The sequence below is a fragment of the Podarcis raffonei genome, chromosome 1, assembly GCF_027172205.1.
Source record: "Podarcis raffonei isolate rPodRaf1 chromosome 1, rPodRaf1.pri, whole genome shotgun sequence".
NCBI classification, from domain to species: domain Eukaryota; kingdom Metazoa; phylum Chordata; class Lepidosauria; order Squamata; family Lacertidae; genus Podarcis; species Podarcis raffonei.
In genome coordinates this window covers 3,565,057-3,591,036 of record NC_070602.1, presented here as the reverse complement: position 1 = coordinate 3,591,036, position 25,980 = coordinate 3,565,057, and the positions used below count along the sequence as shown (strand labels likewise).

Genomic DNA, 25,980 nt, shown 5'->3' with positions numbered 1-25,980 from the left:
TGGTGTTTATACAGGGCAGAACCACAACGTGCGTTTAAAGCAAGACACATTTAAAGCACATGACGTCACCCAAAGAATCTGGGAACAGCAGTTTCACCCCCACAGAGCTACAATTCCCAGCCCTCTTAACAAACTACAGTTCCCAGGGTTCTTTGGGGAAAGTCATGCATGTTAAATGTGCCCGCGGACTGTCTTGCGAGAGTGGTGCACGCTCTGGTTATCTCTCGCTTGGACTACTGCAATGCGCTTTATGTAGACCCGGAAACTACAACTAATCCAGAATGCGGCAGCTAGACTGGTGATAGCCGCCGAGACCACATAACACTGGTCTTGAAAGACCTACATTGGCTCCCAGTACATTTCCGAGCACAATTCAAAGTGTTGCTTCTGACCTTGAAAGCCCTAAACAGCCTCGGCCCAGGATACCAGAAGGAGCGTCTCCAACCCCATCGTTCTGCTGAGGTCCAGCGCCGAGGGCCTTCTGGCGGTTCCCTCATTGCGAGAAGCAAAGCTACAGGGAACCAGGCAGAGGGCCTTCTCGGTAGTGGCGCCCGCCCTGTGGAACGCCCTCCTAGCAGATGTCAAAGTGATAAACAACTACCTAACATTCAGAAGACATCTTAAGGCAGCCCTGTTCAGGGAAGTTTTTAATGTGTGATATTTTAGTGTATTTTTGGTTTCTGTGGAAGCCACCCAGAGTGGCTGGGGAAACCCAGCCAGATGGGCGGGGTACAAATAATAAATTATTATTATTATTTAAATGCACGGTGTGGCCTTTATATTTGTGAATATAAAACCTTTTGGTGCACAGGTAGTCTTTTCATCATTCCTTCCTGCTGAAGGCCGTGGCCCAAGAAGAGAGAGGAAAATACTTGAGGTCAACCATTGGCTTTTGGCTTCTTGGATCATGGTCTCCGCTTCCTTGAGGTAGGACTTCTGGCGAGAGATGGGTTGCACCTCACAGCAGTTGGCAAGAATGTGTTTGCCAAGAGTCTTGAGAATCTGATCAGGAGAGCTTGAAACTAGATCTTGGGGGGGGGGGGGAGAAAACGATACGAACGACAAAAGAGCACCTGGCACTGGGGGCAGCAGCTTCATTGATGCACAGGAAAGTGAGGTGGTGTTCCAGAAACCCGCTAAAGGGCAAGAAACCAAGGGAAGGAACCAGCTGCAGGAAACAACTCATGGTTTCAGTTGTCTCTACACAAATGCACAGAGTATGGGATGAAGGAATTGAGGGGATGCTCATCAAAGTTGCACATGGCACCAAACTGGGAGGGGTAGCTAATGCCGCAAAAGATAGAATCAGAATTAAAAATGACCTCAACAGATTGGAGACCTGGGCACAAGCTAACAAAATGAATGTCAATAGGGACAAATGTCAGGTTCTGCCCTCAGGAAGAACCAGAAGCACAAATAGAAGGCGGGGGACACCTGGCATACTAGCAGGACATGTGAAAAGGATCTAGGGGTCTTGGGGGACCCCAAGCTGAACATGAGTCCACAGTGTGATGCAGCAGCAAAGAAAGTGAATGCTATTCTTGGCTGCATCAACAGAAGTCTAGTGTCCAGATCAAGGGACGTAATAGTGCCACTCTCTTCTGTCTTGGTCAGACCACACTTGGAATACTGCGTCCAATTCTGGGCACCACAATTTAAGAAGGATGTTGACAAGCTGGAAGGTGTGCAGAGCAGGACAACCAAGATGATCAAGGGTCTGGAAACTAAGCCTGATGAGGAACGGTTGAAGGAGTTGGGGGTGTTTAAGCCTGGAAAAGAAGAGACTGAGAGGAGATATGATAGCCATCTTCAAATATCTTAAGGGCTGCCACATAGAGGAGGGAGTATGCTTGTTTTCTCCTGCTCTGGAGGGTAGGACTCGAACCCATGGCTTCAAGGTACAAGAAAGGAGATTCAGACTAAACATTCAGAAAAAACTTTCTGACAGTAAGAGCTGTTTGGCAGCGCAAGAGACTCCCAGGAGAGGTGGTGGACTCTCTCCTTCCTTGGAGGTTTTTCAGCAGAGGTTGGATGGCCATCTGCCATGGATGCTTTAGCTGAGATTTCTGCATTGCAAGGGGTTGGACTAGATGACCCTCAGGGTCCCTTCCAACTCTTAATATTCTGTGATTCTATAAGAACATAGGAAGAGCATTGCTTCCAGATCAGGCCAACAGTTGCCCTCTCCCCACTGGTGATTCCTGGCATCCGGGGACAAAATGCCTCTGATCCCGGGGCAGCATCCAGCCCTGCAGTTTGTGCCAGATTAATTATCCCAAAGAGGTGTGATCATATGCTTGTGTTTTAAAAAGGGTGGCAACAATTGGTATCCACACACTGAAAGCACTATCTGAAGGAGCGTCTCCACACCCATCGTTCTGCTCGGACACTGAGGTCCAGCGCCAAGGGCCTTCTGGTGCTTCCCTCCCTGTGAGAAGCCAAGTTACAGGGAACCGGGCAGAGGGCCTTCTCGGTGGTGGCACCTGCCCTGTGGAATGCCCTCCAATCAGATGTCAAAGAGATAAACAACTACCTGACATTTAGAAAATATCTTTTTTTTATAAGATATTTATTAAAGTTTTAAAGATTTATATAAAATAAAAAAAACAAAAGAACAAACAAAAACAACAAAAATACATACAAAACACATACAACAAGTATAATTTCAATCCCCTATATTCATAAAACTTACTTTCCCGACCTCCTCATACCTCCCCTTTCTGTATTCCAATCTCTAATTAGTTCAATTCAGCAAATCCTTCCCCTAATTTCTATATAATTTTTGACCTTTCTTTTCTTAATTACATAATCATTACAGCTAAAAACCACTTAATTTCAAAATCCACATCGTTCTAACATTCAATAATTTTACAATGTTTCTTAAGATAGTCCTTAAATTTCTTCCAATCTTCTTCCGCCGTCTCTTTTCCCTGGTCTTGGATTCTGCCGGTCATTTCTGCCAGTCCCAGACATTTAGAAAATATCTGAAGGCAACTCTGTTTCGGGAAGCTTTTAATGTTTGATGCATTACTGTATTTTAATATTTTGTTGGAAGCCGCCCAGAGTGGCTGGGGAAGCCCGGCCAGATGGGCGGGGTATAAATAATAAATTATTAAAATTATTATTATGTATTATTATTACTATGAGCTTGCCCATTGGGCGCATGTGTGCATGAGATATAAAGATTGCCTGCTACTCCTTCTGAGTTAATCTGGAACATTACAAGAACCTGCCAATGGCCCCTCTAGTCCAGGATCCTCACAAGAGCAGTTCTCTCCGGGGTGGTTTCCAGCAACTGGCCTTCCGAAAATGCTTCTGGCACTGGAGGGGGAGCAGAGCCACTGTGGCCAGTAGTAGCCACAGGCAGCTAGCTGCCTTCTCCACAAATTTGTCTCTCCTCCTCTTTTGCAGCCACCCAGGTCAGTGGCCACCGCTGCCTCCTCCTGTGGGGAGGGAGTTCCACAGGTTAACAACGCGCTGCTGCGCGGAGGGGGAAAAAAACAACCACCTTCATTTCCTCTGCCTTGAATCTCCAGGGTTGTCCCCGAGGGAATGGGAGACACTTTCCCCTTTCTCCTTTCCCATAGTTTTAATCCTGTCGCCTGTCACTTTCCCCCAATTAAGCAGCGGCGGCGGCGGCCGTGAATCCGGATCCACCTAGAATCATAGAGTTGGAAGAGACCACAAGGGCCATCGAGTCCAACCCCCTGCCAAGCAGGAAACACCATCAGAGCACTCCTGACATATGGTTGTCAAGCCTCTGCTTAAAGACCTCCAAAGGAGGAGACTCCACCACACTCCTTGGCAGCAAATTCCACTGTCAAACAGCTCTGACTGTCAGGAAGTTCTTCCTAATGCTTAGGTGGAATCTTCTTTCTTGTAGTTTGGATCCATTGCTCCGTGTCCGCTTCTCTGGAGCAGCAGAAAACAACCTTTCTCCCTCCTCTATGTGACATCCTTTTATATATTTGAACATGGCTATCATATCACCCCTTAACCTCCTCTTCTCCAGGCTAAACATGCCCAGCTCCCTTAGCCGTTCCTCATAAGGCATCGTTTCCAGGCCTTTGACCATTTTGGTTGCCCTCCTCTGGACACGTTCCAGTTTGTCAGTGTCCTTCTTGAGCTGTGGTGCCCAGAACTGGACACAGTACTCCAGGTGAGGTCTGACCAGAGCAGAATACAGTGGCACTATTACTTCCCTTGATCTAGATGCTATACTCCTATTGAGGCAGCCCAGAATTGCCTGGCGGGCGAGGGCCGGCCGCGGCTAATCCCTGGGCGGCGTTAATCCGGATTACTTCACGCCGGATTCCTGAATTCGGAGTGGGAAGGAGGAGGAGAGCGCGGGGACCATGGCTCCGCCGAGGCCCGAGGAGGAGGCCGGCTGGGCGGCGGAAGCCCCGCTTCGGGGCGCTGTGGCTCCGCCTCAGCCGGGCGGCTGGCGAGGAGGCCGGGCCGAGGGCGGGACGGGCAGGCGAAGGCGGCACCGGCGGCGGCGGCGGCGGCTGCCTGGGTCTGGCGTGGCCCGGAGAGGGTTCGAGCGGCGGCGGCGGCGGCGTCGGGCGAGGCCGCGCGGACTGAGGAGACCAGGCCGAGCCTGAGGAGACCAGGCCGGAGTCGCGCGGCTGAGGCGGCCCCCGCCCCAAGAGGCCGCCGACCCGCGGCGGGACAAAGAGGGGCCTCCTCCTCCTCCGCCTCCTCCCTCCGAGGCCGGCTGAGAGAGGTAAGGACCCGGGCCGGGCCTGCGCGGGGGGCAGCCGGCCCGGGGAGAAAGGAGCCCATTAGCTGGGGGGAATATTGGGGGGTTCAGAGCCCCCCAACTCGAGGCCCCTCAGGCTTGGGGGTCAGGTAGACTACGAGGCGGAGGGAGGCTCTCCCAGCAGTCTAGACGGGAGGAGGTGGGTGCGGGGAGGCCATTGCCCCCCATTCAGAGATCACAGGCTGACCGGGGTGTGGGGGGTTTTGGGGGGCAGCTGGGACCCCCCCCCTCTGGCCCACTCGAGGTTGCCTGGTGAGGGAAGGGCGTGCGAAAGCGGGCGGGTAGCGAGGCTTCTTGTGCACACGTGTACACGTGTGTTTGTGTGTTTCCTTCACACGCACGCAAGAGAACGGATCTTTTCTGGGGGACCTGCAACAGACGCAGCTGTCTCCAAAACAGAAGGATGCTGCCATTATGGAGAAAGCTTGGAGGGTTTGGGGGACCCAGGAGGGACCTGGGGTGGGTTTGGGGGGTGAGATCCACTCACTTCTGCTGCTCAAGACAAACCCCTGGACTCTGGAAATTTAAATTATAAGTGCCTGTCTTGACCACCAGGTTCTGAGCGGTGGTGCTTTGGGGGGGGCGGGTGCCTAGCAAAAACACCCCCCCAAAAAAACAGACCCTGCAAGCCTGAAGTCTGCCAAGATGGAAAGATGTCTCCCCAAGATGGTTTGGAGTAAGGTGGGGGAAGCCCCCAGCCCCTGCCTTTATCCCTGGAGTTAGGGCTGAATGACTGGCTTGGTGGATTCCCACCCCCTTGAGATCCTTTTGCTCTCTCCTCCATTCCGTCCTGCATGTAGTCACAGTCTCTGGTGGGCTGGATCCGGACAATGGCCTATCTGGTCCAGCACCCTGTCCTCAGGATGGCCAACCTAATGTCTGTGGGAAACCCACAAGCAGGACCTGAGAACCTGAGCTTTTTCCCCTCCTGTAGTTTTTCCAGCAATCTGGTACGGTGGTACCTCGGGTTACATACGCTTCAGGTTACATACGCTTCAGGTTACAGACTCTGCCAACCCAGAAATAGTACCTCGGGTTAAGAACTTTGCTTCAGGATGAGAGCAGAAATCATGCTCCGCCGGCATGGCAGCAGCAGGAGGCCCCATTAGCTAAAGTGGTGCCTCAGGTGCCTCAGTTTCAGGGTAAGAACAGAGCTCCGGAACAAATTAAGTACTTAACCCGAGGCACCACTGTATTCAGAAGCAGAACAGTGGAAGCAGACTAGTGACTAGTAAAGGTAAAGGGACCCCTGTCCATTAGGTTCAGTCGTGACCGACTCGGGTTGCGGCGCTCATCTCGCTTTATTGGCCGAGGGAGCCAGCATACAGCTTCCGGGTCATGTGGCCAGCATGACTAAGCCGCTTCTGGCGAACCAGAGCAGTGCACGGAAACGCTGTTTACCTTCCCGCTGGAGCAGTACCTATTTATCTACTTGCACTGGTGTGCTTTCGAACTGCTAGGTTGGCAGGAGCAGGGACCGAGCAACGGGAGCTCACCCTGTCGCAGGGATTCGAACTGCCAACCTTCTGATCAGCAAGTCCTAGGCTCTGTGGCTTAACCCACAGCGCCACCCGCGTCCCTAGTGACTAGTAGCCATCAACAAATAGCTTTCTCCTCCATCAATTTGCCTTACACCCTTTTAAAGCCATCTAGGTTGGTGGCCATCACTGCCTTCTGTGGGAGCGAATTTCGTAGTTTAAATTGGCACTGCGTAAATAAGTACTTTATTTTATCTGTCCTAAATCTTCCAACATCCAGCTTAATAGGATGCCTGTGAATTCTAGTACTGTGAGAGGGAAGGAAACGCTTATCTCCTTTCACCTTGCCATGCATAATTTTATAGACCTCCATCATATTGCTTCTGACCTGCCTTTTCTCTAAACTTAAACATCCCAAATGCTGCAACTTTTCTTCGTCAGGACGTCGCTCCATACCCTTAATTGTTTGGGTGCCCCTTTTCTGAAGCTCTACAATATCTTTCTCGTGGTGAGGCTACCAGAATTGTAAACAGTATTTGAGATGCGGGAACACTATAGATTTGTATAATGTCATTATGATATCAGCAGTTTAATTTTCAATTCCCTTCCTGATTATTCTTTACATGGAATTTACCTTTTTCATGGGTGCTACACATGGGGTAGACATATTCACTGAGCTTTCTGCCACGACTCCAAGATCTTATTCCTGGTCTGTCACCTCCAGTTTAGACCCCATGAGCATATATGTGAAACAATAATTTTTGGCTCCTATATGTATCTATCCCTGTTTATATTAAATTTCACTTACCATTTTACTTCCTATTCACTCAGCTTGAAGAGGTCCTTTTGGAGCTCCTTGCAATCTCATTTTAACAAGTGACTCCTAACTCTAGATCATTTATGAACCAGTTAAAATGCACAGGTCCCAGTCCTGACCCCTGGGGGACTCCACTTCCTACTTTCCATTCAGAGAACTGTCCCTTTATTCCTGCTGTTTGCTTCCTGCAACTTAGCCAAGTCCTTATCCACAAGATGACTTCTCCTCTTATTCCTTGACTGCTAAGCTTACTCAAGAGCCTTTGGTGAGGTACTTTGTCTAAAGCTTTTTGAAAGTCCAAGTAAACAATGTAAGCCGGATCACCTCTGCTGATATGCTTGCTGACACTCTCAAATAACTAGGTTTGTGAGACAGAAGCTGTGCTGGGTTAGAAAACCCTGGTCTGTACATGTTGGAAGCGCTTAAGGAAAAGTCTGCTGCCACAATTGAAATGCCACAATTTCCAGCACAACCCCTGGTGACAATTAAGTTCCTGATTTTTTGCTTTTTAATCTGCAACCCCAACTGGGCCTGTGCTCTTCTGATGCCATGTGATGTGTTTGAGGAGATCTGACTCCCTCTGATGGAATCTTCCTGGCTCAGAAGCCCGCTCAGGGTCTTCCTGCTATCAAGGGGTTTATCTTCGGCCTCCTGTTTATATGGTTTAGTAAGAGACTGTGCAGGGATTCATGTGAAAGCAATTAGCTTTGTTGCAAACCCCTTTAACAGGAGCAGAGTAAGCTCCGTGCTAAGCGAATCCCAATTCAGCATCCGTGCTGTCTGTGCCAGGCAAAGCTGGAGGCTGCAGCAGCCTCTCTTGGTCAGCCAAGCAAGCAAATGTGAGTTATGTCTGCCCCTTGTATCCAAGCCTGCTTTTGTATTGACTCGTGCCTCCTGATTGCTGGAAATTCAGCTCTGGCTCTGCTCTTGCAAGTTTAATTGGTAAAATCGTCAGCTAAAGCTCTAATTGCCTCTTCAGTGGTGGAAGACCAGGAGGGAAGGCTCTGAAAGTTAAGGGCAGGCACACATTTTTGGTAGGTGGGGGGGTTTTTGGAAGCGATTGCAGTTCAATTGGATTGTGGTCTGTTTGGCTGACAGCGAATGGTTGCTTTTGTTTATTGAATTCTGATTTCTTGCATGCCCTTTTGTGTCTCAAAAAGGTGTCTGTATTGAAGTTTCTGTAATACTCAAATTCGTTTTGATAGGAAAGGCCATTAATAAACTAAAAATGTTTTTGACTTATTCAGTTCTACTTTGTTAGATCTCACCAAGCCTTGTACTGTGCATATATTTTAAAGCCCACCTTTATGGGCTAGAAGCTTCATGTGTTTGTAAAAGCTGAAATTCTCATATTGCTGAATTCTCTGCTGTGCATAAATTCAGCATTCAAGCATCCTGCCATAGCATACTTGGCACCCTGTATTTTGCTATTCTAAAAAGGGAATTTCTGGTGAATTTCTCTTTGATATTAAGCATTCTGAGGGCTGAAATAGATCCTTTGTTATGTCAATAGTTTTCTTTTCTCCTTTTTGGTTACTATTTTTATGGGGAAAACACTTTTTGAACCAAAGCGCAGCAGCCAAATAGTTTCTCCTGCAAAAAAACATTTAGCCTTGGTCACTGTGAGAGATTTTTCCACTGGCAAATGTAGGGCTTCCTCTTGTGGGAGAATCCATAGCAGTCATCATCCTTACGGGTCCTGCCAGCTTGCTCTGCCTCTCCCCTGACTGTTTTGTCTGGCATTTGGAAAAGCAGCAGCTAAAGGTCTTGATTGGAACATGGAGAGTAGGGAAGGCAAACCTGTGGGAGACAGTGTGTGCAAGTGTACATACGCTGTGTTTCATCTCCCCAGTCTTTACTCGAGTGAGCAATCTTACTTTCATATAATATATTTATAAAATATAATTCAAAAATACCACAGATGCACAGCATCTAAACATAAAAACTAATTATTGTAATGAAACATTATCATCCCGGGAGCTACTTACCTAATTGGCATTTGCATTTCTGTTTTATTGGTAAATATGGACATGCACAGGATAATGCATTAATAAGCTTGGCAAAGAGAGAATACTTGGAAGGAATACTGTGTGCTTACCAATATCCCTGTTATATTGTTTCATCTAGTTAATAAGTGATACTCTTAGCTGCTCAGTATTGCTTATTTTATCTGCCTTTATTATATATATTTTTTCTGGGCCTTCAGTAATATCTGTTGCAGCTGAACATAAAAATCAGAAAATGATAAAAGCATCAGATAAACCACTATAAATATAACTTATGGGTGGCTATTTAGACCCCTGTGGCGTGCAATATCTTCTGCCGGTAACTGACAGCTCCTGTGCCTGTTTATTTCCTGGTCGGAGGAAAGACCTATAGGCATGTCAAGGCAGGGATGCAAACATTAAAGACAAGAGCCTTCTGGTTCCTGGGAATCCAGTGATTGTGCATAGCCAATCCCATGCCACTGCCTGCAAGATCAGATCACCATCTGGGGCCGTCTCCCAGTCTTGGTATCTGTTCTCCAGAGAATGCTCTCTCTTCCTCATCTCTCCAGCTATCAAGGGTTATTAGACTTTTCTGCTGTTCAGAACCAGGCAGCGGGCACTCCCCTGTTCTGGGCATTGACTTATTTGTTTGCTTAAGGTGTTTCTGCACTTCTTCCCGCCCCCCAGAGGGGTTTACAATGTAGTGCTTCTTGTGTTTCTGTCTGTGTAAGGCCCAGAGCTGGGTTCCGTCATCCGTCGTTCCATAGGCAGCTTTTAGCGGCCATTGAGCCATTTCCCTATTGCACATTTCCTTGGTGTGTCCAGAAGATCAAAAGATTGCTGTGGCCCAGATGCCCGAGTGGGCATGTAACCTGCCTTGGCACACTGCAGTTGGGATGCTTCTAAGCTGACTGATGATTCTATCCCTGTGCCTTCAGGGAGGGGCTGAACACAGCCAATGCACATGTAAACCTTTTGAAGGGACCTTGATACTGCAGCTGTTACTATTCTTTTTTTTATACATTTTTATTAATTTTTTAACATATCATTTCCAACAATCATTTAACATAACTTCTTATCTTATACAATATTTTAGTCTTCCATCAACAACCTCTGAAGATTTTCCGTTCTTTATCACTTATTCTGCATTTCTTAATTTCTCTATTACTTTTAATTATCATTAACTAATAGTTCTCTTCACAGTCGTCATTGCAATATTTCACATAATCCTCCTTACAGAACTTCTTGCAGCCCTACTAGTGTAATCTGTTTATTACAGTTGCTTTTCAAATAATTCAAATATTTACCCCAGTCTTCTAAGAATCTCTGGTCCCACAGGTTTCGAATCTTTCCTGTTAATTTATCTAATTCTGCATAGTCCATTGCTTTCATTTGCCACTCTTCTTGCTTCCATTTTTGTGCCAGCAGTAGTCTTGCTGCCATTATTGCATATAAAAACAATTTACAGTCCTGTTTGTTAATGTCCTCCCCTACAATGCCAAGTAAAAATGCTTCTGGTTTTTTAATAAATGTATATTTCAACATCTTTTTCATCTCATTATATATAATTTCTCAGAAGTTTTACACTTTTTTACATTTCTGAAGCTGTAATTATTCTCATCCATGTACAGTAATCTTGGGTAGGGCTGCTTTCATTCATGATATCACAGTGTGTGGACAGAAGAAACTGATATGTAGCACCTGCCAGGCTAAGAATCTTGAGTTACATTTAAGAAGGACCCAAGTTCCTAAGAGATGTGCTTGCAGCATTTTATATCAAGAAGATTTGCATCTGTGTAAGAAATAGATGTTATTAAGTAGAGAAATATCAACTCCAGTGTGGGTCAATTGCTATTTACTCTCCCAACGTTATGAGGGATGTTCACAAGTGTCTGCCTTCTCTTGCTCCAGAGGGAGCTCCTTGCAATCTGTCCCTCTGGACAATTAGTATTTTATTGGTCTCATTATGTTCCTGTTTCAATTAGGCTTTGAAAGTGTTCAAGCATCAGCTGGCACACTCTTGAAGTGTGGTTGGTTTGGGGTGCCACATGAGTTCTAGTCACTGGGGGCAAAGTGACCCCCCAAGACAATTTCTTCCTGGAACTAGTAGAAGGATGGGTATATTCCCTTCCAGGGAGTCAGATGTATTCTGAGAGAAGAAAGATGAGCTTATAGATATGAGAAAAATAAACAGAATCAATGATGAACGCAGCAAAATTCACAGAGGGCACAGAGTTTCATTTATACAGACGGAGACTTTGAGTTATGTGGCGCAGAGTTCTAGCTGTTCTTTGGTGCATGTCTTTTTAATTTGGACAAACGAGATGTTGTGATGGAGCCTGGCCTGTGCTCCCAGTCCCCTCGTAAGGCTCTGTTATTTTGGCAGATGAGTTCGGCCTTGTTTGGGCGTGACATGTGGTGTCCCATGATGCTGGAAGTTTAAGTCTCGCCTCAGCTGCGAAAGTGGCATCAGCCCTCTCATTTGCAATATGCAGATAACGCTACTGGCATTGGGTTCTTGTAGTAAGTCACGGGTTTCCAGCCTTTTTGGCCCATGGGCACATTTGCAAACTGGAGAAACTGTGGTGGACACTACTAAATGTACATGCATCCTGTGACCAAGCACACCCCACAGCTACCATAGGATGCTTCTTTCAAGCCTAATCTCTGGGGCAGGGAAGGGAGGGCACCAGGGAAGGCCTCTGTGGGGGTCAGGTTGGTAGCCCATGTCAAGCGTTTGAAATACTATTATTTATTAATTTTATATCCCACCCTTCCTCCCAAAGGAGCCCAAGGCGACACATGCACAGTGGTGCTAAAACAATACAGCTAAAAATAGGAAGCTGAAAACCACTTTAAGGTCTCTAAAACTTTTAAAAGCAAACACATACCCCTCACAGCTAGTAATCTCAAGGTTGCTAGGAACAGTATCTTTGCCATCAAACACCTGGGAGACAGACGCACCTCACCCGGGTGGGCATTGCAGAAACTGCCTCCAAAAAGGCTCTGTCGCGGGTCAGTGCCAACTGGGAAGCAGCCAATGGCAGCACTGCCCTTGCCACTGACTGCCTTCGAAGACAGAACCGTGGGTTAGCTAGCCTGGGTTGGTGAGGCTGTTTTTTGTGGCCTGAGGCCAGGTGAGGGGACCCTCCTCTGCCAGTTACAGACAGCAGGGCATCTGAGGCCCTTCTCTATGTCCCTTCTCCGAGAGGTTTGGAGGGTGGCAATAAGAGAATGGGCCTTTTTTGTGGTCGCCCCCTGTCTGTGGAATGCGCTCCCCAGGGAGGCTTGCCTGGCGCCATCATTACATGTCCTTAGGCACCAGGCAAAAGCCTTCCTCTTTACCCAGGCCTTTAGCTGTTAAATAATATTTGCCCTGTTAAAGCTATCATTATGATTATTTTATTGCTATGCTGTCTGTTATTATGCTTTTTACAGTCAAACCTCGGTTTTCAAACATCTCAGCTGCCGAACACCAAAAACCCGGAAGTGAATGCTTCTGTTTTTGATTGCGCCTTGGAAGTTGAATGGCTTCCAAGGCATGTTTTTCATTTTTTTCCTGTTGACTTTGCAGCCAGCCCCTTGATCCTCAGTTTTAGAACGTTTCGGGAGTTGAACAGACTTCCAGAACCGATTATGTTCAAAAACCGAGGTTCCGCTGTCTTATGTTTTTATTATTGATGCTCTGTAAAATGTGTTCGTAATGTTGTACAGCACCCTCCGACCTTTTGATGTTATCATTGTTACTATTATTATTATTTATTTGATTTATAATAATTGATGGAAAGATCCAACCCATGGGCCACAGTTTTCCAGATTTTTCTCTTGAGCAGGCCCACTGAAGTGAATGGAATCTGTGCACAGCAGGGCTGCTCCATGTTAGCTAGCAGGGATTCCATTTGGATTTTCTGCCTGAGCCACCGGAGTGCCTTGACTACCTTTCAACAAGCTCTCATGAATGTTCCTTTCCCCCCTAAATCTTCTAGGTCTGAAGAAGAGTGGACGGAAGCCATGCCTGCCGCCGGGGGATCACCTCGCTAGGACCTTGCTTGCGTTGCTTCCTCGGTATCGCAAAAGCCAGAAGCAGGGAAGGCAGAGGCGGCTGCACACCATTCCTGTTCCCCCTCGTGGAGGGGGGGCAGGGGGGAGGAAGTGGAGGCTGCATTAACGAACAATGGATCCTCTGGCCCGCTCGAGTGGGGATATTATGCGGCGGAATCCACAGCAAGACTACGAGCTGGTCCAGCGCGTGGGGAGCGGCACGTACGGAGATGTCTACAAGGTGAGAGTCCAAATGCCCAGGCCTTTTCTGCAGCGGTCATTTCCGTTGCAAATTGGGATTTCTCTCTCCCTGCCTCATGTGGCAGCTTGGGCCGCTTTACCTTTAAGGAAGGGCAAAATCGACATACAGTCATACCTCGAGTTGAATGTGCTTCGGGTTGAGCACATTCGAGTTGCGCTCCGCGGCAACCCAGAAGTAACGGAGCATGTTACTTCCGGGTTTCACCGCTCGCGCATGCACAGCCGCTCAAAATGACGTCATGCGCAGAAGTGATGAAACGCGACATGCGCAGACACGCCGTCGCGTCTTGCATTCCGTTCGGGATGCGAACGGGGCTCCGGAACGGATCCCGTTTGCATCCCGAGGTACCACTGTAACTGCTTCTGTGGGGAGAGTCGTGGGCATGGTAGCTGGTCCCTTCGCCCCCCCTTTTGTGTTGGAAGTCGTATTTTCACCAGCCTGCAGAATTGTTGCAATATGCAGATTCAAGCAGCCTTCTTAAATTATACGAATCAACCCTTTCTGTGTGTTGGGTGGGCTTCACCTACCGAACCCCATCAGCGGAAGCCCTGCGTGAGGATTTCTGCTTGTGCAAGAGAGTTGCCCCCTCTCCTCCCCTTCACCTGCCCCCTTTGCCCCCTGAAATTGGCTCAGGGTGGGGTGGGAGAACCCCAGAACAGCAGGTTCAGGGCGGGGGCTCATCACTTCATCTGGCAAGCTGATATGCCTGTGCAGATAGAACATTGGTACACCACACAAGGCTGAATTCCACCCGCTGCTCCCCATTTCTTAATGGGGCTTTTGCTCATTGTTCTCTTCACCCCAACACTGTAAAACAGTTTGAAATGGAGGGAAGGAGAGCAGCGAGAGCACCCTGTGTTCTCTACTTCAAGGGTTCAACATTACAGTGGTACCTTGGTTTAAGAACAGCTTAGTTTATGAACAACTTGGCTTAAGAACTCTGCAAACCCAGAAGGAGGTGTTTTGGCTTGTGAACTTTGCCTTCGAATAAGAACATGTTTCGCTTCCTGTTGAGTGTGTTCCATTTGTAAATTGAGCCTCCCGCTGCTATGGAAAAGCACGCCTTGGTTTAAGAACGCTTTGGTTTAAGAACAGACTTCCGGAACGGATGAAGTTTGTAAACCAAGGTACCACTGTACTTGTTCAGCATTAATTTTGAAACCCTGGCTGTGGCGCAGGTGAGGATTCTTGACTCAGTGCTGATAAATGAGGCTGCTGTTAGAAAGCTGGGATGCTTTTTTCTGACTAGCGAAGAGAGGAGAATCCCCCCATTATTTTTCTTTAAAAAAAGAAAGGTTTGCTGCCTGATTTAGCTCCGAGGAAAGAGTTAGCCTGGTGGACTGGGCAGGTTGGGGGTAGGAAAAGAAGAAACTGGATCTGCAATGGGAGGGGTCAGGGTTATTGGAGTCTGAGATCATCCATGCTTGTCTAAGAAAATTGTGACATCCCTGAAATCTGCTCAATTGCCACAGGTCCCCTTCCATCACTGCAGCGCGATTGACCTCACTTTTGTCTTCTCCTTGTGCCCTTCACTTCTTCATGAGTATACTCATTTGGACTTTTGACTTGATTTTATATGACTAGGTATCGTCCCAAGTTAAATGTGATAGTCAGAGGCTGTGAGGCAAAGTGAAGTGGAGACGTTTAGATGCTCTGAAGAGCAGCGGCAGCAGGGCAGGATACAAGATGGATCCATCCCATGAGTCACAATCCCCTGGGAAGTTCTCCTGCACGAGACCCGAGGGAAGGAGCAGAAGGCTGCTCATCAGGCTTGTGCAGGGGTGAATTTCCCACTGAATAAAGGAGGAGGCATGGTTGTGATTTTTCAACTCTGGCTCCAAATATCTTGGATGTGATCTGGTACACGTTGGACTGTGGTCATAGTGACTGCTGCCCCAAAGATTTGCTCCACAAGCTTTTAATAAACTTGACCTACAACAGTTACAGAAAGGTAGCCATGTTGGTCTGCCATAGTCAAAACAAAAAAATTTTTTTCCTTCCAGTAGCACCTTAAAGACCAACTAAGTTAGTTATTGGTATGAGCTTTCGTGTGCATGCACACTTCTTCAGATACCTGAAGAAGTGTATCTGAAGAAGTGTGCATGCACACGAAAGCTCATACCAAGAACTAACTTAGTTGGTCTTTAAGGTGCTACTGGAAGGAGAAAAAAATTTTTGTCTTGACCTACAAGTCAGCTAAGTGAAGTGCAGCTTTAAACGCTGATTAATTCTGCTTCTTTTATATCATGGGTAGGCAAACTAAGGCCCGGGGACCGGATCCGGCCCAATCGCTTTCTAAATCCGGCCCGCAGACGGGAATCAGCGTGTTTTTACATGAGTGGAATGTGTCCTTTTATTTAAAATGCATCTCTGGGTTATTTGTGGGCCATAGGAATTCGTTCATCCCCCCCCCTTCAAAATATAGTCCGGCCCCCCACAAGGTCTGAGGGACAGTGGACCGGCCCCCTGCTGAAAAAGTTTGCTGACCCCTGTTATATGCTTCAAACTGTTACGGTGTTCTGTAAACAGTCCTTTGGGCTCTGTGAATTCAATGCTTATTGCAGAATTCCGGAATCCTCAGAAATGCAGTTTTCATTTAAAAAAACAAATAAATTACACTACTAACTAAATTTTATAATCCAGCCTTTGGCTCAAGAAACACCAGGGTGGTGAATGAAATAAAACCACCTTTAAAATATCAAGACACTGAAGCAATGAAACACACAAATAAATTCCCATGTGTGCCAGCAGCAGAGTTGGGGGAGAGCAGCTCCTGTAGCCTTAGAAGGCAACAGAACAGGCCTTAGGCCCAGCTGGCAATGCTTCCATAATGGTGAGGTTGCCATTGCTATGTGGCCCCATCCCCTGCCATTCAGATCATGGTGATGATATTGATATTTGTATATTGCCCATCTGACTAGGTTCCCCCAGCTGCTCTGGGTAGCTTCCAGCAAAATATAAAAACAAATTAAAACATCAGCCATTAACAACTTCCCTAAACAGGGCTGCCTTCAGATGTCTTCTAAAAGTCAGGTAGCTGTTTATTTCCTTGACATCTTATGGGAGGGCATTCCACAGGGCGGGCGCCACCACCAAGAAGGCCCTCCGCCTGGTTCCCTGTAACCTCACATCTCGCAGGGAGGGAACCGCCAGAAGGCCCTCAGTGTCTGGGATGAATGATGGGGGTAGAGACGCTCCTCCAGGTATGCTGGGCTGAGGCCATTTAAGATGAGCAGAGGAAGATAATATTGGAGACAGAGAGAGCAGGTTGGGAGGAGCCGGTGATGTGGTTGTTACTGCCCCAAAGGCAGGAGACTTTGGTGTTTGGCACAGCCCCAGAGGCCAACAGATTAGGTCAAGTTATGCAGATAAGTTACAGTTTCGCTTTGTGGGGGGGAACGGGGGGGTGTCCGTTTTTATGTCTTGGCTGATTTTAAAGTCTTTTGGTGTTTTCCATTGTGCTTTTGCTATTGTTGTTATGTGAGATTCTCCTCTTAAAAAGTGGGATAAAAATCGGTTAAATAGATAATTCAGATAAAAGAAATTGGCTTTTCCTTGGCATGGAATTAGGATTTTTGTAGTAAGCACTGCTGCCCTTAATTAATTGGCTACTTTATATGCACTCATTTTAATAAAGGAATCCTTTTTTAATAAAAAGAGTGGTTACATTTTTACTTTGTCAAAAAAGAGGCCCCTGCATCACTTTGGCCTAAGTCAGCCTGAACTTGATTTGATATTAATTCGGTGCACTTATCATTCTATATGAAGAAACATTGTGTTTTAACACATTGGGTGAAGCATTACAAAGTATTAAAAAGCTGCAGAACTCTGGACTAAAAACTGCTGCCTTCTGTATTCCTGACCCTCTCAGAGCAGGTGACTGTATATTTGTCTCTCTCTTGTGGAAATGTGGCATTTATAGGGTCAGATTAAAAGGACACAAGTTGATCCCTAGGTTAAGAATAGCTCACAGGAAGCAGATTAAGGTGCACAGGCATCTTGCAGCATGACTGGAGTTAAGATACGCCCAATTCCAGAGGTGCTTGTTTTGGTTGCTCTAATTCCATTTCCATCTTTGCTCAGGATTGTTCATATGGGCTGCTCTGGTTCTGGAACTGGTATCCAGTGGGACACTGCTGTTAATGCAAAGCCTGATTGCTGCTCCTGAGAAAAATGCACAGTGCTTTCTTACCTTGTGCTGTCCATCGAGGCTTGCAGCATCTCTCCAGGGTCTCAGGCAGCAATAAAATGTGATTTTCCCACAGGAAAGCAGAGCACGCTGGCCAGATGACATTTCTGGTATGCAGAAATGTTGTAGGGATAGGATAGGCAGAATAAGATCCAAGAGAGGCAGTGCGATGAGTGCTTTTCGTGGTATTCTTATTGGTATTGTAAATGTGGTCCTCAGAAAGTTTTCAGAAGAGCAGGATGTCAGTGTCTTCATTAAAAGGTAAAGGGACCCCTGACAGTTAAGTCCAGTCGCGAATGACTCGGGTTGCAGTGCTCATCTTGCTTTACAGGCCAAGGGAGCCAGCGTTTGTCCGCAGACAGTTTTTCCGGGTCATCTGGCCAGCATGACTAAGCCGCTTCTGGCGCAATGGAACACCAAAACTAGAGCAGCGTACGGAAACCCCATTTACCTTCCCGCCGGAGCGGTACCTATTAATCCACTTGCACTTTTAGGCGTGCTTTCAAACTGCTAGGTTGGCAGGAGCTGGGACCGAGCAACGGTAGCTCACTCCATCACAGGGATTCAAACCGCTGACCTTTTGATCGGCAAGCCCAAGGCTCAGTGGTTTAGACCACAGTGCCACCAGCATCCCATGTCTTAATTAAAGCAGGCTGCAATTGATGTAACCTGGCATCATGGCTAAAAGCTGAGAAGTGTTTGGTTCATGTCACCCTGTTGGGTGTGCAGACAGGCTAGGTGGCCACAAAGGCAATTCCTCATTCAGACCCACCATTGCTTTCCCACCATCTGCAGTATGGATATGACAAGGCAAGCGATCCGCTTTGCAGTACTGTTGTAAGGCTTTTTGCCTCTTGGGGAAGGGCTGTAGCTCAGTAGCATAGCACCTGCTTTGCATGCACGAGGTCTCAGATTCAACCCTGGTAGCATCTCCAGGTAGGGCTGGGATCCGTGTTAGAAACTGGGATAGAAAAGCAAGGAGCCAAATGGCTTTTGGGACCTGGGTTGTGGGCGCCAAAGCAGAATGTCTAGTTGCCATTGGGGGTGGGGGATGACAACACTTTTTATTTATTATTTTTATAAGCATGAACTAATACGCAATTCACGTAAGTCACAAATTGTTAATATCATATTTGTTTAGCAGAAATTGTTAATATGTGTTTAATTTGGTGTTTACAATTGTTAGCAAATGGCAGCTTGCTAGTTTCAAGCCCTGGCTGGGAGGGTTCCATACCTGAAAAACTGGAGAGATGCTGCTGTGGTCTGTTTTGAGCTAAGGTGGTCTGACTCTGGGGACAGATTCCTGTGTCCCAGTACTTGAAAATCACCTGCGAAATGCAAAGTATTTGTTAATTCATTGTCCCTAGTCCTGTATTCAAATGTAGGCTGAGGAAGTGGTGTGGTTTATGGATGGGTTTGAGTGCCATGCCTCCCCTCCCAAAGATATGTTTCTCCATATGTCAATCCTGCCCCGTGTTTTCTGGGAATCAAATCAGGCTGAGGCATAGGAAATTACTGAGGAATGTATTTTCAGTGCAGGTGTCTTGGTGCTGAGCCATCACACTCTCAAAGTGTGAAAGGAGCCTCTTTGTTGCAGAGAATGTGTTCTGAAAGGTTTTTTGGATTTGACTCTGCATACATTCATGTTTGCAGGGACAGAGTCATCTTGGCTGGTTCTAAAATCCTCCCTTCATCTTTTAAGCCCGTAGAACCTTGATTTGGATGGGAGCAAAGGTCTTCTGGTTTAAGCCAAGACTGGCCTTCAGAGGCTGAATTATGTTCTTGTGTCCCTGCTGCTATTCCCAGAGGAGGTGCCTGGGACAGCCCCAGTTTTATTATTTATTATATGCATTTGTTGAGTTGCACACCAAAGTGTCTCAAAGTATCTGGACTGATAAAAATAGAAATAATGAAACATAGTAACACCAAATAAGAAAACAGCAGCACAAGGCTCATCTAAAAACATAAAGGGAGCTAAGCTTTCCCATCTCACTTAAAAGGGTGAGCACAAATATAACTAGTTGTCTTCCCAATGAAAAGCCAAAGGCCTGGGTAAGCAAAGTTGTTTTTGCCTGGCACCTAAAAACAGATAGCAATGGCTCCAGGCATGCTTCCCTGAGGAACCTACCATGGAAAAGGCGCATTCTGTGCCACCACCATCCACATCTCCCTCAAGGAGGGCACACAGAAAAAGGGCCTCAGTTGATGACCACAGTGCCAGGGTTCATGTGGAGAGAAGCAGTTCCTTGAGATGTTGGCGGCCCTGAGCCTCCAAACCAGCACTTTGAATTGTGCCTAGAAACTAATTGGTAGCACGTCCAGTTGTGCCAAGATTGGGGCTATAAGCCCAGGTCTACTTGCCTTAGCCAGTGGTCTGGCCACTGAATTCTGCACCAGCTGCAGTTTCTGAGGAGTCTTCAAATGCAATGTATAACCTAGAGGTGACCAGAGCATAGATAACCTAAGTTAGGCTGTCCCTATCCAGCTAGGGGCATACCTGGGTCACCAGCCGAAGCTGATGGAAAACACTCTGTGCCACCTGAGGCTCATGTGACAGTGATGGATCCGGGAGTAACCTCATCCTACGTACCTGCTCCTTCAGAGGGAAGGTAGTGTCACCCAGAACAGTCTGAACCCTGCCCATCCAGTCTAGGGAACCACCCACTAACAGTGCCTTTTTCTTAAATGGATTGAGCTTCCATTTATTGGGTCTCATCCAGCCTTTTACCAAGACCAGCCATTGTTCTACAGCAGGGATGTCCAAAAGGTCGATCGCGATCTACCGGTCGATTGCGGGGTGCCTTTGGTCGATCCTGGTTGATTGCGGGACCCCGACCCCCCCCCCCCAAATGCTCAACCACTCTGGCTCCCTAAAAAAGCTCAGCAACTCTGGTCAGTACAATGGGTATTGTGTTTTTTTAGTGGGAGCAGATTGCAGTCCCTCGGAAGTTGGACATCCCTGTTCTACAGCATCTGCTGCCACACCTGCAGATGTAAAGGAGAATTAGGACTGCATATCATCAGCATATAGGAACACTGGAAGCTGCCTTCAACTGAGCCAGACCATTCTCCCATCTAGTCAGTGGCAGCGGTTCTCGGAGGTTTCAGACTCAGGGACATCCCCAGCCCTACACTGGGCTAGGAGCTAGAGCCTTTGCCCTGACAATGCACGCCATCGAACAGCACGAGGGATAAGATCGAATTCTGCAGCACCCAACACCGAAAGCTCAATGGTCCTGAACACCCTCCCTCTGCTCTACCCTTTGGAGACAGCCATCCAGGTAGGACTGAAACCACCACAAACCAACGCTGCCCACCCCTAATTTGAACTGTCACTCGGGGAGAATGCTGTGGCCGGTAGTATCAAAAGCTGCAGAGAGATCAAGGAGAATTAACAGGGACACTCTCCCCCTGATTTTCTCCTGACAAAGGATATCAAGCAGGGTGACTAAGTCAGCTTCCGTGCCAAGACAGGACCTGAACCTTGATTGAAATAGTTATGGAAAATCAGTCGGGGAAAGAGGTAGGGCAACTGATAACCTGTGGAGAGGGGAAGAGGAATGGGATTGGCGAGCAAAATAAAGGGTGGGAAGCTGCGGTTTATAGATCTGACTTGGTTCCTGCATAGCTTGTTTCTGGGCACATTTTAACTACAAAAGGCAGGTAGGATTCGTACTAGGAGCAGGGAAACAGTCCGGATTTGCTGGCCCTGAAATTAAAACCATTCCCCCCCCGCCCCAAGAAGATCATAGCTGTTCAGAGAAGGGAGAAGCACTTCCCACCAAACATCTAACATGACGGGAGCTGTCTTAGCTGCTTAGTCTCAGTCTCCCGCCCGGCTGCACAGCCAACCTGTCGTCTGTGATTAGAGACTTTACTCTGGAAAACCATGTCACACGCTCATCTTAATGCCTTTCTTTTATCATTGTACTAGCTCTCTGTTGGGTTACTGGGTAGAGTTTAGGTAAGGGGCATCAGGCTTGAGCTTGTCCACACAACGGAGAGTCAGGAGGTTGTTGTTTGAACCCAGGAGCAAGGAAACGCATGCGTTTGGGAGCATGCCTTCTTGCCAGTCGCTTTCAGTACTGGGCTGTGCACAGCTGAGCACATAAGAAGAATCCTGCAGCTGCCTCAGACCAGTTGGCCTTTTAGTCCAGCATCCTGTTTGCATGGTAGCCAACCAGATTCCTTGTGGGAAGAGTGCAAGCAGGACCTGAGCGCAACAGGACCCTGTGGATTGCAGCAACTAGTATTTGTGTTTGCTTGTGTTCCCCAGTAACTGGTATCCAGAGGCTGTGTATCATAATGGAGGTTGCCAGTGGGCTTATATAGTATCTGTTGAGTAACTCAGCATTGGGCCAAGAGACCTCTGGTTTGAGTTCAGGCTAATTTCGATGACCACTCTGAGCCCTAAATGCCTGTTGCTTTTGACCAGAGAGCCGGACCAGCGCCTTTTCTGGACCTAATATAACTGAACATGATGCGTGGGGTGCTGCTTGCCATCACGGTCCTCTAAATCTGGTACTGAGCACAGAAGTCTACTTCCTAAGGAATTCAGTTGATGGTTTGGTGTTGGGTTGGGTTGGGTTGGGTTGGATTAGGTTTTTAATCAGGTTTTTAGCCCTTCTAGTTGCAGAGGTAACACATGCTGTCAGTCACTGCTGGTCGAGGAAATTCTTTTTTTTAAAATAAATGTTTATTGTTTTCCTTATACATACTTTCTTGAAACCTCTGATCGTCCTGATCCCGAATTCTTCCCGTCAGTTTGGCTAACTCTGCGTAGCTCATCATTTTCGTCTGCCACTCCGCAATATTAGGAATTTCTTGCAGTTTCCAATTTTGGGCAAGCATATTTCTTGCCGCTGCTGTGGTGTACAAAAAAAGTCCACTTTCTTAATTTCTTCCCCCATCAAACCCAGCAAGAAGGCTTCTGGTTTTTTGGGAAAGGTGTATTTAAATATTTTCTTAAGTTCATTATAAATTAGTTTCCAAAAGTTCTTAACTTTGTCACAAGTCCCTCACATGTGATAAAAGTCGCCGTCGGCCTCTTTGCATTTCCAACATTTTTTGTCCTTTAGCTGGGTGAGGAAATTCATGTCTACTGTGGAGTTCAGTCCCACACAAGCTATCTGCACAGTCTTTCCTGGAGCAAAGCCAGGGGGCTGAGACCTTGGTGTGACTCTGGGTTGCCATCCCAGTTCAGGCAGAGGCCTCGCTAGGTGTCTGCAGACTTCTCCAAGCCTCAGTTAATCAACTATGTAATAATCAAATGCCGAGAGTGGGTGTGAATATGTGATGCATTGCACAACCCTTTTTGCTGGTGCATAAGTGCAGCTAAGAATAATCAGGTTGCCTCCCCCCCCCCCATCTGCCAGCACGTAGTGCTTTGTGGACTTGCAGATATTTCTGACTTGGTCTTTTGATCTCAGAACTGGCTAGCAAGCACTGTCTCTGCTATCTGCTCCAGGTGATATTCCCATGGCAGCAGGGTTGAGCAGGAGATTCGCCACCCAAGTGTGGCCAGACCGGAATGCTTTGCAGTTCAGTGGCCCCTCCCTGTACGTATCAAGCAGAGGTAGAATGAATTGTGTGCAGAAGCAGACAGAAAGCTGGTATACAGTATTGGTTGGGAGGCTGAGCTAGGAACCAAGAAGCCCATTCTTCAAATCCCCACTCTTAGCAAGAACTCATGTGTCACTTTAACCAAGGTTAGGGCTAACCAGGGTAAGATGCTTGTTAACAAGCCTGGTTAAGGGGGGAACCTAGTTAGCCTTATGCGCAATTAACAGTGCAATGCTCACCATGGCGAAGACCAAGGAGGCTAATTTGTGCTCCAAAGAGGAAAAGGCTGGGAGAAGAAGTGTGCTGCTTAACCATGGATTAGCAGGCGTACTAGGTGTCTGTCTTGGATGCTTTAGTTGATATTCCTGCACTGTACGGGGTTGGACTACATGACCCTCAGGGTCCCATCCAACTCTACAATTTTATGATTCTGTGTGTCTGCCACTCCTGAAATGTCTTAATGGCTGCTGCTCAGATAGTTCAAGAGTCAAATCCTGCTTGCTGGATCTGGAGGGCTGCTAGTTGTTAGTGTTAAATCAGAAGATACCTTCTTTTCATGTTACATTTTGGCTAAGCTGCTAGGATTTTTCAAATCATTTCTGGATGGCTAGGCCAGAGACCTAGATTTGCTTTTGTTGCCTCTGGCTGTCAGAGACAGAAGTTTGCCTGCATTTAAGATACTTAACAAAAAGGCCCGGTGGTTGTCAGGCTCAATATGGAAAAGTTAGAAGAAAGATTCTTCTCCGTTGGGATCTTTTTTTTAAAGCTACATATGCAATTTATCTTTTGGTAACCAGGCTGTTGAGAATGGCATAGTACACAGTATTTGTATCTGTTCCACTTGTGCAGCAGAACCTACACCCCTACGCTTTGTGCGCCCCCTAAATCTATTCTAGGGGTTCTCCTACTCTCCGGAGCAGATTGGGGGGGGAGGGGAGAAGGTCCCCTTGCACTGACAGAACAATTTAGTAGAATACCACCCTTTTTATTATTATTATTATTACTATTATTATTATTCATTAAATTTCTATCCCACCCTTCATCCAAGGATTGCAGGGCAGTTTATAGTACAAAAACATAAAAATATATAACATAGTAACAAACAAAAACAATATGCCCCCACAGTTTAAAAAGGCCATAGATTGTTTAATTAGCCAAATAAATCTTGATTCCCACCCACCCTCTTTTAGGACTCACACAATTAAATACGTGTGCGGGGGGGGGCAGGAAGACTGAAGCTCCCTTGTGGGCTAGTATCACTTGTAGACTTATTTTCAAAGCCAACTTGATGCTAGGTGGTTGTTGTTTTAATTCGTTTATTTAGCTAATTGAAACTGAAATCTAGGTGTTTCACACTGGGTATTAGTTGCCCTGCTGTAGTGTACAACAGTGTTTGTGCAATCATATTGGTGAAAAGCTATACAAAGGGGCTTCTGCTGGGTGGAGCTGAGGCAGCAGTCGGGTACAATTCTCTGGCGTTTGACTAAGCATCTGTTGCATAATGGCTTTGGGTTCGCTCCAAGCATTTCAGTGCTGTATGCACATGGCAGTGGCATGGTTTGTGCAAAGTTTGCAACTCTGCAGCTTATATGTCCTCTTGAAAGATTTTTGTGTGCCACAATGCAAATATAATCCCTCTCAGGGTGGGAAGTCACCACTCCCTGCCCCACATTGGGGTCTTTCCATGACTCCAGCTCACCCCATGAAAGCAAATGTGCTCAGGAAGGAAGAGGAAAGTGAAAGGAAAAGAGCAGCCATTGGAAGATGGCAAGAAAGATGGAAAGCTTAGATGAGAGAAGTGAGCATAGGGAACATTTCTGCTTGGGGTTAATCTTGCCTTTTGTATCAGATTGTAGTAGAAATTTACACTTGCCCACTTACCTTCCTGGCAAAATGTGCAATCTTGCAGGCATAAAACAAATAAGTTTTAGCTCACAAAAAAGGACTAACCCGCCACGTGTACCTGTGTCAGTCGTGTGCGTGAAGCCTTTAAAAGTTTCTTCACCATCAGAGGCAACCAACTTATTAAAGCCCTGCAACACAGCTACAGCCGAGGGCAGCCTTCCCCAACCAAGTGCCCTCCAGTTGTTTTGGAGCACAACTCCCATCGGCCAACTCTCCTCAGCTGGTGGAAGTTGCAGCCCAACACATCTGGAAAGCTTGGCTTAGAGTGGGTGGGAGAGCTCAGTTCTGTTAATCATCTAATGCTCATTCGCCACTGGGCTTTGCTGCCAAACTTGTTCCTCTTGCACCAGCCATGCCCAGCAGGCAGTTATGTAAGGGACCTGAATTCAAACTGCTGGATTTGGGCATTGGCCCCTGCAGGTCTCAGAAAGATAAAGCCTTTCTCTACTCTGCGCAGCTCTTGACGTCAACAAACTACCTGTTGAGGCCTGCAGCTTGCTAGGTGGCAACTAGGTCAGGAGCTACCTGATTATTTTGCTGGAGGGCAAAGTAAGAGTCCCATCAAGGGCTTCTGCACAAAGAAAGGCATGACTTTTGAAAAATTGCAATGCCATAAAAGAGACAGTGTGGGCTTGGATGTGGCAAAGTGGGGCCAGCAGAGGCCAAGGTGGGACCCTCTCTCATTAGTGCACCTGCTTTGTAAATGGGTGTGGATGTCCTTAGTTTCTAGCATCTCTGCTGGTGGGGCTGGGAAACATCTCAGCCAGATCCCTCCTAGAGCTGTTGTTGGGCAGAGTAAGTTGTGCCGAGCTGTTCTGATTCAGCTTCATGGGGTCAGGTCACCGACTCTCCTTGAGCTTCTCAGAGAAAAGGTTCAGATTCAACCCGTACACTTCTCAATGTGGGGCTTAAAGGCTGTTGCTTTGTCATGCTGGAAGTGTAGAATCCCCACTAATCCCACACCTGACACACTTAA

At 47.1% G+C, this 25,980-nt stretch overlaps 2 protein-coding genes across 4 annotated transcripts in view; one reads left to right on the top strand and one right to left on the bottom strand.

Annotated features, from left to right (window-relative positions):
• Positions 1-4,489, bottom strand: part of ATL1 (atlastin GTPase 1) — a 52,868-nt gene extending 48,379 nt beyond the window's left edge. The window contains exons 1-2 of one of the 2 annotated variants that reach the window (XM_053387503.1): positions 4,302-4,489; positions 798-1,028 (exon numbers count right to left, since the gene is read on the bottom strand). In XM_053387503.1, the coding sequence (XP_053243478.1) occupies positions 798-909 (112 nt within the window). In that variant the 5' untranslated portion in view covers positions 910-1,028; positions 4,302-4,489. The remainder of the gene's footprint in view (positions 1-797; positions 1,029-4,301) is intronic. The other variant, XM_053387586.1, reaches the window with a different exon arrangement.
• An 86-nt stretch (positions 4,490-4,575) lies between these two features.
• Positions 4,576-25,980, top strand: part of MAP4K5 (mitogen-activated protein kinase kinase kinase kinase 5) — a 96,490-nt gene continuing 75,085 nt past the window's right edge. For both annotated transcript variants that reach the window (XM_053387425.1, XM_053387354.1), the window contains exons 1-2: positions 4,576-4,726; positions 13,032-13,327. In XM_053387425.1, the coding sequence (XP_053243400.1) occupies positions 13,220-13,327 (108 nt within the window). In that variant the 5' untranslated portion in view covers positions 4,576-4,726; positions 13,032-13,219. The remainder of the gene's footprint in view (positions 4,727-13,031; positions 13,328-25,980) is intronic.